The sequence below is a fragment of the Marmota marmota genome, unplaced genomic scaffold, assembly GCF_001458135.2.
Source record: "Marmota marmota marmota unplaced genomic scaffold, marMar, whole genome shotgun sequence".
Lineage (NCBI taxonomy): Eukaryota > Metazoa > Chordata > Mammalia > Rodentia > Sciuridae > Marmota > Marmota marmota.
In genome coordinates, this window is record NW_026000082.1 from 38,277,679 (window position 1) to 38,289,747 (window position 12,069).

The 12,069-nt window shown below is 56.6% G+C and overlaps 1 protein-coding gene and 1 long non-coding RNA gene across 5 annotated transcripts in view; one reads left to right on the top strand and one right to left on the bottom strand.

Moving 5' to 3' along the window:
- Nucleotides 1–2,454: 2,454 nt before the first annotated feature.
- On the top strand, nucleotides 2,455–3,839 carry LOC125620484. The gene is made up of 2 exons (XR_007352184.1): nucleotides 2,455–2,884; nucleotides 3,092–3,839. It is a non-coding gene; the product is annotated as an uncharacterized LOC125620484 (long non-coding RNA).
- Nucleotides 3,840–6,637: 2,798 nt separating this feature from the next.
- The window catches only part of Zbtb40 (zinc finger and BTB domain containing 40), a 66,797-nt gene continuing 61,365 nt past the window's right edge, over nucleotides 6,638–12,069 (bottom strand). Inside the window, exons 16-18 of one of the 4 annotated variants that reach the window (XM_015485550.2) lie at nucleotides 11,837–11,923; nucleotides 10,417–10,601; nucleotides 6,638–8,809 (exon numbers count right to left, since the gene is read on the bottom strand). In XM_015485550.2, the coding sequence (XP_015341036.1) occupies nucleotides 8,615–8,809; nucleotides 10,417–10,601; nucleotides 11,837–11,923 (467 nt within the window). In that variant the 3' untranslated portion in view covers nucleotides 6,638–8,614. Of the gene's footprint in view, nucleotides 8,810–9,559; nucleotides 9,763–10,374; nucleotides 10,602–11,836; nucleotides 11,924–12,069 lie in introns of those variants that run through there. The other 3 variants (XM_048816111.1, XM_015485549.2, XM_048816112.1) reach the window with 3 other exon arrangements.

The window sequence follows — 12,069 nt, forward strand, 5'->3', positions numbered from 1 at the left end:
GTCACCTAAAGCAAGATCGAAATAGTTGTCACAAAGCCAAAAACTCACAGGTGACCTGTCCCCTGAGAACCGCATGCCCAGCCCTGCCACTCTCCACACAGCACGGTTTTGCGTGGACGGCCCACTCAGGGGAATGGCGCCTCCTCGGTGGTGGTGGAGGGTCTCTGGGGAGCCCCTGTGGTACCTTCTTTTTTCCGTTTCCCTCAGGTCTGGAGTTTGAGAAACAGGAGCAAGAATAGTGCATTTTGCATTTATGCCGGTGTGACCTTCCCCAAAGGCTGGGTGACCTTGGACAGGTTTCTCAATCTCTCTGAGCTTCCATTACTCCTGTGTGGCCTGGGACAAGAGCACTGTCATTAGAGTCAGTATCAGGATCAGCGTTGAAGGAGGTGGAGCCCAGGGCGTGTGGCCTGGGGTGACAGGTGCTCAGTAAGCAGGATCCACAGGAAGCAGGAAGCTGGAGCAGGGTCCAGGGTGGGCGGGGCTGACGGCAGGCCCAGAGCCAGGGCAGCCTGGAAGGAGGGCCTGTTTTCGGACCCTGCAGCCGTGTTTGCCTCGCTCCTGGCACTGGGTGCCCCTGGGGAAGCCACAGGTGCTGGAGTCGGACAGCCTGGGGGGGCACCTCAGCCCTTCCTGCGTGGTCCTGTCCCTGATGTCCGTCATTCCGTGCCGTCTGACTATGGCTACCAGTTCCACATGACCACTGAAGTTGAAATTAAAATTTGGATCTTCGTCACCCTAGCCACATTTCAAGTGCTTCACAGCCACGGGTGACAGTGGCTCTCACGTCACATGATGAAGAACAGACGTCCCATCACCTGGGCCCCAGGGGACACTGCTCATCTGAGCAGAGGTGGTGCCTGTTGGGGGTGATGTGCGACTGGCTTGTCCAGGGCAGAGGGCAACCGTGTCCCTGCTGTGGGGGTGCTGCTGCTGCCGACTCGCCAGGAGACCAACTCATCAACTTTCTGAAACTTCATTGGCAAACTCAGCCAAGCCCATCCCGCCTCAGAGCCTTGCTGCCGGAATCCACAAGCAGACAGCCGCAGTGCCCTGGAGTCGGAGCCCAGGACAGACGTGAGGGACAGCAGGGCAGGTGGGCCTTGGGGTCCCTGGTAACACCATTGCTAGTTTTTATTGAACACTTGTTAATGCCATGGCCTGTTCTAGAACTTTCTAAGTACTATTTTTAATCTCCCCAATCACCTTGAGAGTCTGCATTACCTCCATTCTACAGACAATTAAGAGGAAGAGTTAACTGAGCCAGGTATGGTGGCACTGGCCTGGGTCACAAGCTCAAGGCCAGCCTGGGCAACTTAGTGAGACCCTGTCTCAAAATAATGATTTTAAAAGGGCTGGGGGTGAAGGGCAGGGCAGAGCCCCTCCCCACCACATGTGAACGCTGGGGTCCATCCCCACTTCTATAAAGGGACAGAGCAGGGGTCTGAACCCAGATCTGATCCACTGGGTCTCAACTCCTTTTCGGATCTGATACTGTCCAGTAAGACGGCTGCTGTTCTGGTCTGCGGAAGCTTCCTCTTCTTGCTCTGGACGTGGCATTTGCAGGCGGGATCTTAGGTCTTGCTGCCGTCCCAGGCAGGATGGAGGGGAGAGCAGGTGGGGAGGTGGCTTCCCAGTCACAGTCCAGGTGTGACACACAAGGCGCCGAGGAGCAGGACAGAGAGAAGCTGGCTGCTCGGGAGCGAGCCCAGCTGTGCCCTCTGCGCTTCCCTGGCCTTGGGTTCCTCATCTGGAGCGACTTTATGGGGAATGACACGAAAGGCCTTCGCTCAGTGTCCAGTGTGGAAGCGCAGCCATGATTAATCATGACTCTTCCTAAAAAAACATTAAGTGTCCCCTCCACCCTGCGGAAAGGACAAGGTGACTCCCCAGTGGGTGGAGACCGGGAGCTTTAGGTCCACCCTGGACTGGCAGGAGGGTGGGTTCTGGCTGCTCGGGTAATCCATGCTGTTTGTCCTGCTTTGCCCCCCGCCAGCCTCTGGCAGGGGGTGAGCCTTGACAGGAGCCTACTGACCCCTGGAACTTTAGGTCCCAACAGACCTGGGCCTCAGGCACCGGATGTGCCAGGAACCGCCTGGTGTGTGTGTGTGTGTGTGCGCGTATGTGTGTAAACAAGAAGGGAACACACTTTTTGCCCTTGAAGGGGCACAACTGGGGAGAATCTCACGCTCCCTGCCTGTGCCCACTTAATCTCCCCTCACATTCCCGGGGGACAGCTGCAGCCGCCCTTTCCTCAGCTGCAGCCCTGGCTCCGAGGCTGCTCCAGCCCTGGCCCTCTGGCCAGCTGGCTTTGGTCTGGACCCTGTGTGGGACACAGAGGCCTCAACTCAAATAGGATGAATAACTGCTCCATCCTATGCCAGCCCCAGGGCCCCTCCCCACCCTGCCCATTTTTATCAGGCCCTCCTGATGGCAGGGCTGTGAAATCTCCCCTGGAGGAGACGTGGGTCCCTGCACCTGCCTCGTCGGATGTGTTTGATCAGCTGTCGGTGGCCTGCGCCAGGGGAACCCGTGCAGAAGGGACGGTGTTTGAGCAGAGCGTCTGGGAGCCCTGGAGCCCTGGCCACGGCTGCTCCCCGCCTTCTGCAATCTCTTCTTGGAGGACAAAGGAAGGAGGAGGTTTGATAGACTAGCCCACAGGTGGCTTGGGGAACAGTGTCGCCCACAGAAGGAGACGTGGAGTGGGCTTCCCCGGAGTGCAGAGGGCGGCGGGCCCTGCTTGGTCCCTCCTGCCGTCCTCTGCACACCCAGCCCGCACTCCGTGCTCCAGGAGAAACCAAGACAGGGAGGTGCGGGCCCTCGAGCCGCCCAGAATCCCAGCAGCAACGACACCGTCTTGGAAATCGATCCTGTACCACTACAGGTCTGGGCTTCAAAGGTGGAGCAGGTGGGGTGGGGACATCCTAAGATGGCAGGTTTAGGGACAGGTAGGAAAGCTGGGCAAGGGAGCTCAGGAATCCAGGCCAAGGGCTGCAGACAGGAAGGCGGCGGTGGGGGAGTGCAGGACAGTGCATCCCCAGCTGCGGAACCAGCTCCGCAGAACTCAGGGTGCGGCTCTTCTCCCTCTCAGGATGTGTGTCCAGGTCACAGTCGGTCTCCAGCAGCATTGACTGAGCTCCCGCTGGGCACACTATCCACAAGAGCCTGCGAGGAGGGCCACGTCTCCGTGGACTGGGCACCTCTGCTCTGCAAGCACCAAGTGACAGGGCAGACAGCACGGGCGCTCGAGGAAGCTGAAGAACATTCCGGAGGAGAAGGGCTGGTTCCTACTGCCCACGTCTGAGAAGCCCCCTTCTAGAGACAACCGGAGTCCCGAGTGGGTGGCTGCCCAGGAAGAATGCAGACCCTCGCTGGGGGCCAGGTCTCCGCAGGGCCACAGCTGTTTCCTTCCCACCCCAACTGTGTCTGAGCGTCAGTCCCTGAGGGTCAGAGGGACAACAAGCACCAGGAGGTGAGGGGACCTCTGGGCCTGGCACTGGCACTTTTCCCAGCTGCCCCTGATTTGTCTCCACCTGGGGCTCAGAGGTCTGGGCTTCGCCAGCTGTGGTGCCAGGGGCTCCCCGAGCTCATGCTCCGGCCCTGGGCAGCTGTTTCCTGTCACTGCCCACTCTGTCTGGGATGGAGTCTGTGTCCAACCCAGGGCAGCCCAAAGTGCTCCCCCTTACTCTGGCCTTGGGCCCAGGGCCTCGTGGGGTCATCCCCTTCCTGACGTGGGGTCGTCCCCTACCCTGGGGCCCTTTAAAGGTGCATAGTTAAGGCCACCACTTAGGAAGCTCCAGACTGTCAGCTGTTTAAAAATGTGAATAACTTTCTCCTCACGATCACGGTTAAGAGACTCCTTTAATGTCACTGGTCTAGTCCTAGGTGGGGCTGGGGACCCGGCCCATCCCCTCCCTCTGCCTGGTCCTGCCAACCTGCCCCACAGCAGCCCTGCACTCTGCACACCCACCTTCTGAGGTCACGCTCACCCCTCCTGTTGCCGAACGCTCTCCAGGCTACTGCTCAAAGCTGGCCTGGCCAGGTCAGCCTCTCCCTGCAGGCGCCACCCAGGCAGAGGGCGCCCCCCCCCGCCCCAGTACAGGTGCATTTGGGCTGCTCCAGGACTGTCCCTAAGTGAGCACAGGACCCCCCGGCCCCCACCTCAGGCTAAAGGTCTGGTGGCCCTCGCCTCACAGGCTGGTCCCTCTGGCAGGCACCTCTTGCCTCCTGCAGGGCGCCCTTCCTTGTTCATCTGCTGGCTGCCAGCAATGGGACATTTTCAGCTGTCCCCTGGGAGAGGTCTCTGCCTATTTCATAGTTATCTGCTCAGCACTTGGTGCTTTGGGGGCAGCTGAGGTTCAAGAGGTACATGAAAAGTGCTGGGTGCTGTAGGATCCCTAAGGATCGAGGGAGGGAGGCTGGGGAGGCCGGGGAGGCCCACTCCCCTCAGCGCCAGGAGGCGCCAGAGGGCTGACGTGTCTGCAGAGGACTTCATTAGCAACCAAATTTTTGCACTATATTCATTAAATCCAGGCTTTTGATTCATCCTAGAGTTCTGGGGGACAAGTTGATCATTTCCCCATTTTGTAGATGGGAGCAGGAGGAAGGACCTCAGAGGGTAAGCACTCGCCCAAGGTCACAGTCAGACAGTGGCACTGAGAGGAGGCACCATGGGGGGACACCATGGCCTTTGCTCTCAACACCCCCTGGCTCCCTGGGAAACGGCGAGGAGGGGAGACTCCATGAACTAGCGCGGCCTGGAAGTCCGCAACAGCCCCCAGGGGCAGCCTCCAGCCCAGGCTGTGCCTGTGCCAATGCCAGCTGCCCCAAACCGGAATGGACCCGCACCACCACAGTGCATCCCACACCCAGGCAGCGGAGATTCTTTGAAAGTGCATATCTTATTTACACGTTAGTGCAAGAGTGAGTGATCGTGATCCGACACAGAGAGAGCACGCGGGCGCTGGCTGTCCTGACCGGGTGGGGACGGGGGCGCCCCCCTTGCTAAGGCAAACCAGGCAGCAAGTTCCAGACAAGTCTCAGAGCCCGCTGGCTGCTGCACCTGGGGCTCAGGGACTACCAGGTTCAAGGTTTCCATGGCAATCCATTAGCTCAGCCCCAAGTCTGCTCTTTTCTTGAGCAGTACGAGGGTCAAAGCCAGGCACTAATCATTAGAGGCAGGCACTCTACCACTGAGCCTCAGCCAAGCCCTTTTTATGGTTTGTTAAAAACTTTGAGCCAGGGTCTCCTTGAATCGCCATGGCCGAGTTCCTGCCGCCTCAGCACTGCTCCGCTGGGACTGCAGGTGTGTGCCACCGCACCTGGCTCCCAGGTCTGTCTTTTACTCCATTATTTCCCAAGTACCCCCGGGACACACTGGGCCAAAGAGAACAGGGCTGCCCAGCCCTTCCTCTGGGGGAGGCGGGCAGACAAGCAGCCCAGGGTCTTCTCCTTCCCTGTTGGACTTTCTGGCCCCAACTTAACGGAAATGCTCTTCGTCTCCAGCACCTCCTGCCCCCTCTGTAAGACTGTCAGCTTCCCCCTTTCCTTAGTCATCTGGGTTCTCAGGCACATGAGATTTAATGGCACACTGTCTCCCCCCCCCACCAGATGTCATCAGTCCTTGGTATGGGAGAATTTAGGGACCCTCTCCCTCTTCCTTTCAATTCTGGAAGTCCCCTGATTGGGCTCACTATTCACTGGACCCCATTTCATCCCTTAGCACTATCAGAGCTCTGGCCCAAGGGACAAGGCTGAGGTGCCTCCTGTGGCCGGGGGCAAGTCGGAGGCTTCCTTCCTCAGAGGGGCCTGCACCATGGGAAGCGGGCACTGCCACGGCAGCCCTGATGCTCATGGGCTCAAAGTTTTCCAAGCAACTTCAGAGACAGGAGAGATGGCTTTACAAATAGACCTTTGTCCCTGCCCTGTGGCTGCCCCCGGTCCAGGTTCTGCTCCTGTTTGGATGGTGGGTCGCACCTGCCTGCGGCACTCCATCATTGATTTCAGCCTCACTTACCTTGATGGGCAAATCCTGGTCTGTAACTGACCCCTCCACTCCCGCAGAAACAGACCCCACTGTGGCACCTGCCTCCGGCCCCTCCTCACCAGCAGGGTCATGAGCTCAGGGAGCAGAGGAGGCGTGTGGCCCCAAGGAACCAATGCACCTGTTCCCAGAAGTCCAGAGACTCCTCCAACTGCCACAAGTTCACCCAGGGACCGCACGGCACCTTCCATGGCAGAAGGGACACCACGGCCACAGGAAAGCAAGCACGTGGACAGAGGAGAGCCATTAGCAACGTCCTCCAGAGCAGCCACTCAGAAGGTCTCTTGGGCAAAGTGGGAGAACTGAAAAGGTCTCCTTGTAAAATGCAGGCCTGGGCTTCTCCAGAGAGCGACACTGTAAAGGCGGAGCTGGCCAGCACACAGGCCACTCGGAGCAGACACTGAATCCAGGACGGACTCCTGCGCCCCAACCAGAACAGCACCGCTGGGCGGGTGCCTCCTGCCAAGTGTGCCCGGGAAGAGCGTGCCCGATGGCCCAGCAGCAGGTCCGACTTTCTCTGTCCAGCCACCATCTGGGTCCCCATCAAAATCAGAGAAAGGACTCTCAGTGCCGGAAAGGATCTGACCCTTGGGCTTAAAACTTAGAGCGCTTTTATTCAGAACACTCCAGAACAAAACAGAATACACCCTACTCGCCCCACGGGCCCTCAGCAACCGGTTTTTAATGTTTTGCTTTCTGGAAGACAGAAACTTGGTGACGCTCACCACAGTTCCCACCCCTCCGTGGCCTGCAAGGAGCCATGTTCTTACCACTGGGCCTAGAGCCTGTGCCACTCCACTGCCTTTCAGTGGGTCTCATCTGGTGCCAAGGGGAGATTCAGTGCCACTTTGCCACTTACAAATCAAGCGCTCTCCTGTCTGCCAGCCCCCAGGACTGCAAAAGCTTCAAACAGGGGCGGCCACGGCAGAACGGTGAGGTCTTTCCAGGGAGGTGAAGTCTTAGGGTTTGAGCACCATCTTCTGGTCAGTTTTTGGCTTCTGAAGCGGACTCTCCTTTAAAAATGTCATTTGCTTGAGGATAAGAAGATTCCAGGACTATGAGCTCAAGTGCTTTGCCCCATCAAAATGAGGACAGGCCTGGAGGCGGGAGCAGCTGTGGGTTGGGCTGTGGAAACTTGTCAGGGCACTCTGTGCCCAGCGGATTCCAGACACCAGTCAAGGTGAAGTCTCGACCCTCTGCCCTTCTAGCTGGGTGCCATCAGACCCTGCAGCAGCAACAAATGCCCCACCACAGTGGAGCCCGACCCCGGCTCTGCCTGTGGCCACGCGAGAACTTGTGCTTGGAAGGAAGTGCTGGGCTCTCGCTGCTGGCGGGTGAGGGCGAGCGCCCAGCTCAAGCGCTCTCCTATCCAAGGATTCAAGCCACACAAAGTGGCAGGGAGCCCTGTCTGTGTGTCAATGCTGCACTAGCCCATGTCAACCTTTGGGCATCAAGGGACAGTTAAATCCTAAACGGTAGGAATGAACAGTCATCTACTTCACCTCCTAATGGATTCCACAAACTATTAATTACCAGATTATATTTTAGGAACTAAAGACAAAAAGTTTTTTGAAATTTAGACTCAAAAAGATCATTGAACTTCGCTAAGTGTGCAGCCGGGGAGCCAGAGAGCAGCCGCCCACGAGGCGTACCAGCGGGCAGCAGGCACAGCCAGGAGCTGCCCTGGCCACCCCTCCACAGACAGGCCCCTGCTGGCTCAGTGGCAACGTCACATGCTCCAGAGGCAGCCACAAGCCAGGCCCCCTGGGTCAGTAGAAGTTTTAGCCTTGATCAGAGGAAGGGGGTGAGGAACATGGAAGAGCTGTGAGAGCCACCTTTCAGGTAAGGACACCAGGAAGAACACCATAGAAAGGCAGAGGCGGCCTCTTCGGCTGGACGGCCTCCCGTGGAGCACCTCCAGGAGAAGCCCTCCACAGGCTTTGTTTGGGGAGGGGCTCCCTCTGCGGACCAGCGAGGACCTGTGCTTCCTGCAGTGGTACCACTAGTGTGCTGGGCATGGTCAGCAGGATCTGGGGGACCCAAGCAGAGGGGAGAGTGGGAGAAGTGAGGAAAGACAAGTGTGCTCTTGGCTGGGGTCCCTGGAGGGGGTGCTGGGCCCTGCTCTCATTTTCAAATAGCCAGGGGCACTGGAGTCCCTTGCAGCCATTTCTTGCCAGCCTGGTCCCCCAGCTAAATGCCCTGCCCGAGTAGGGCTGCAGCACAGCACACCTTCCTGGCTGGCCTGGTCACCAGCTCCCAACCCACTGCTCTTTCAGACTCTAATTCAGAAGCTAGACTTCCCTCAGGGCCAAGTGGTGTCACGGAGACCCGAGCAGCAGCCATGGGACGGAGGCTGTCTTCGGTGGAGGATGGAGTATTGGCACGGATGATTCAGACATGGTGGGTTTCATGAGAGCAATGTAATTTCCGTCGGTTTTCCCAGGGAGATTGTCTAGGTTGGTGCTAAGCTAAGATGCTCGCCATAAAGGACAGCAGGGAGGGCAAAGGGCAAACTGCAGAGCTTCCCCTCTGGAGCCGACGCAGGGACCCCTCTGCCAGAGGAGCAGTCCCTCATTTGGCCTCGCCACAGATCAGGGTCACGGTACCATCCAGCAAGTCTTCCACAGTCACCGCCACGAGCTCAGAGCTGGTCTGAGTTGCCTGAGAATCAGGCAAAGTCACGAACACCTGCGACCCAGCAAGCTGTGTCTCCTCCAAAGTGATCACCTGCTCAGTTGGAGCCACTGGCTCAGGAGTTTGGATCACCTGAAAGGGAAAGACCGGAAGGCTGCTCTGGGCAGTGCCCACAGTCAGCTCCTCGAGTTTCCGCCTCGTGCAGTAATGATGATATAAATGTTTCCCCCTGAGGAGAGCAATTACTTGTGCCTAATGGGAAGAGGCAAGCCTAACACCAGTGATGCAAAAGAGAAGGCGGCAGACAATTTCAATAACTCTACACACCAAATTGCTATAATCTGCCCAGTACGCCGCCTCTGGGCGCCGGACTCTGTGATCACACCAGGGAACCCTGCCTTGGTCTCCCACACCGAGTTTTCCTGTCTCGAGGATGACAATGCGTAGGTAAGTGCCATGGAACAGGAGCCACTGAAGGTGGCTGGTCTCAGGTCTGAAACATGGCACCTAAAAAATTAAGTGGCCTGGGTGACGTGACAGCAGCCTGGACGCAAGGAAATGAAGTGATTCTTCAGAAGCCCAGGCAGAGGGCCTTCTCGGACCTCCGAGAGCTGCCAGCCTTCCTGGGGGCTGTGTGGCTACAGAGCTTGAGAAGCAGCTGAACAGATGAGCCGTGGCTCCTGCCAGCTCAGTCACCAGCTCAGTAGCTGGCTGGCCAGCACCCCAACCCTCCACGGGCCACACGCCACGCGCACTGTCTGCTAAGGCTGACCTGCCCCTGGTGGGAGAGCCAGTCTGTGGTTAGGCACTCCCAGCTCCGGCCCAACCTGCGCTTCAGTGCTTCTGACCTGTGGACCCCTGGACAGCTTGATTCCTTCAGTATTTTTAAACAAGAGTGCCCCCCAACCCCTGCCCACGGAGGGCTCAGCCACCCGCTCCTGAGAAGGGGACAGCGGGCACAGCTGCTTCCCACGCTACAGGGTGAAGCCCAACAGTCTCCGGAAACAGCAGTTTCCAAGCTGGCTTTCTCTTTTAGGATTGGAGCCCTCCTTTTCTTCCTCTCCAAGGACATCTCACCAAGAACTCTAAGGAAATAAATACATAAATAAATAAAAGCAAAATAGCCTGGGTGACATGACAGCAGGCCTGTCACCTGGACTTCTGCCCACCTGACTTGCCCTTGTTCCCTAGAGGCCATAAAAACATGGTTTGCAAATGACTGACCTACACAACTGGACAGTGGGGCAGTCCAAGAGGCTGAAGTCTCCCTCAGTCTCAGCTCTCCCTAGCCCCTCTCCAGCTACTCAACATGGGCAGAGCCGAGTTTCCTTCCTTTTCTGCCCTCCTCTCTCTGGAAAAGATGGGAGGGAAGATACAAAGGGACCAGAGACAGACTGGACTGAGCTTGGCTTCAAAATCAAGAAGAGGCGGACTTCTCACCAGGTGAGAGGCCCAGACACACAAGGTGTACGTGCCCAGCCCAGGAGTCACCCATGGGCCTCACCTGATGGTGGTCCCTGCCCAACACGGGGTGTAGCCATTCCTCTGCACAGTTCCCTACAGCTCTGTTTGGTAAGAGGTGCAGGGACTCTTACGATCATGAATGTATTACCAGGGAGACCTTCAACCAAGGTACTCTAGGGAAGCCTTTGGAACCCCGCGTTCACATCCCGTGAATCTGATGGCCCCAGAGTCACCTGTACCATCTGTGAGGTGGCAGCCTGGGTTTCAGTGCCCACCATCTTTGGGTGGTCAGATTCCAGGTGGCCGTCCAGCTGTGCCTGGGAGGTGAAGAGCTCCCCACAGAGCTCACAGGGGAAGGTGCTCTCCGACTGCTTGAAGTGCTCCGTGGTGACGTGGTGCTGCAGGGCTCCCGGGAAGCGGAACGTGGCCGCGCAGTACAAGCACCTGAATGGCTGGGTCCCTGAAGGAGGGAGGGGGAGAGATGCAAGTCGAGGTCTGGAGGGGCCTGAAGCTCGTACAATTTGGAGGGGCCTTCTTTATAAAATGGCAATGACATAAAACTAGACAGAGAGCTTTGGAAGGGTCTCCTGCAAGTGAGGTATCTTCAAAATACACAGTTTAATTATTAACATCAGATAGAGGCTAGGCTTGCCTCTGCTGAAGCCCATTACTCGTTCCATGGTGGACAAGGACACTGATGAACGATTTCACCAAACCTAGGAAGTTCATTTTCACATCTCTGAGGCGGGACCAATGGCACCTCTGACTGCTGTGGCTAGGCAGCAGTGGGGTCACTTGTCGATGGCTGTGCATGCACAAGCACGGGCTCACAGGACGAGTGTCCATGACTGGACGACATCCCTGGGATAGGACGGTGCGCACTTTCCACGAGTAGTACCCGAACAGTCCAGGGGGAGGGGCAGGTGATGAAGGGTCAGCTACATCCCAGAGCAACAATCAAAAGCAGTCTATGCGGTATTTCAGAGATCAAAACTAAGAGCCTCCAGTTTTCTGGAGGAATCTTATGCCTGTGCTTGGTCACCAATGCTATTGATGGCAGAGCAAACATGGTGTGACAAACCTTGACAACTGGAACTGAAAGTTACTGGAGAAGCTGGCTTCTTCCCTTCATCGACTTACTCTTAGGTTTTCCTTTTTATGTATGCACACCATGCGTGTGACAGGATAAAGATCCATGTCAAGTTAAGACTAAAATAGCACTTAGCATAACCTACAGATTCAAGTAATAAGAAAGCAGAGTTTAATTGGCAGCACTTAATGGTTCATTAAAAATGGTACAACTTAGTATCTGGCCTTCTAGAGTTGATGGAATACGGGCACAACAATGACAGCCGTGGCTACACCGGGTGCTCACCAGTGCCAGGCCTAAAGGCTTTCGCAGCCACCTGATGAAGTGAGCACTATGATTCCCATCTGCCAGATGAGGAAACCGAAGCACAAGCCAGTGGCTTGGCCTGGAGCTCAGTGGTAGAGCACTTGCCTCCCACGTGCAAGGCCCTGGGTTCAATCCTCAGCACCACATAAAAATAAATAAATAAAGGTATTGTGCCCGACTACAACTACATTAAATAAATAAATAAATAAACAAACAAATAAATAAATAAATATTCAAAAAACAGAAAAGACGAGGCTTGCACTCAGTCTAGCTCAGAGGTATGCAGAAGGGGCACTGACCTGAATGCTGGCACTTGATGTGGACCTGCAGCAGAGCTGGTGTGGGGAAGAGCTCCTTACACTGGTCACATTCGTGGAACTTCATATCTGTGAAGTGTATAAGGAAAAACGTGGGAAAAGACAAAAAGGAGGGCTCTGCCAAGGCCAGAGAGTGAACAGCTTGGGGTGGGGTGAGGACTGACCCTCTGTACAAGATCCACCAGGGCAAGAGGCTCACACCTCATGCAACCTAG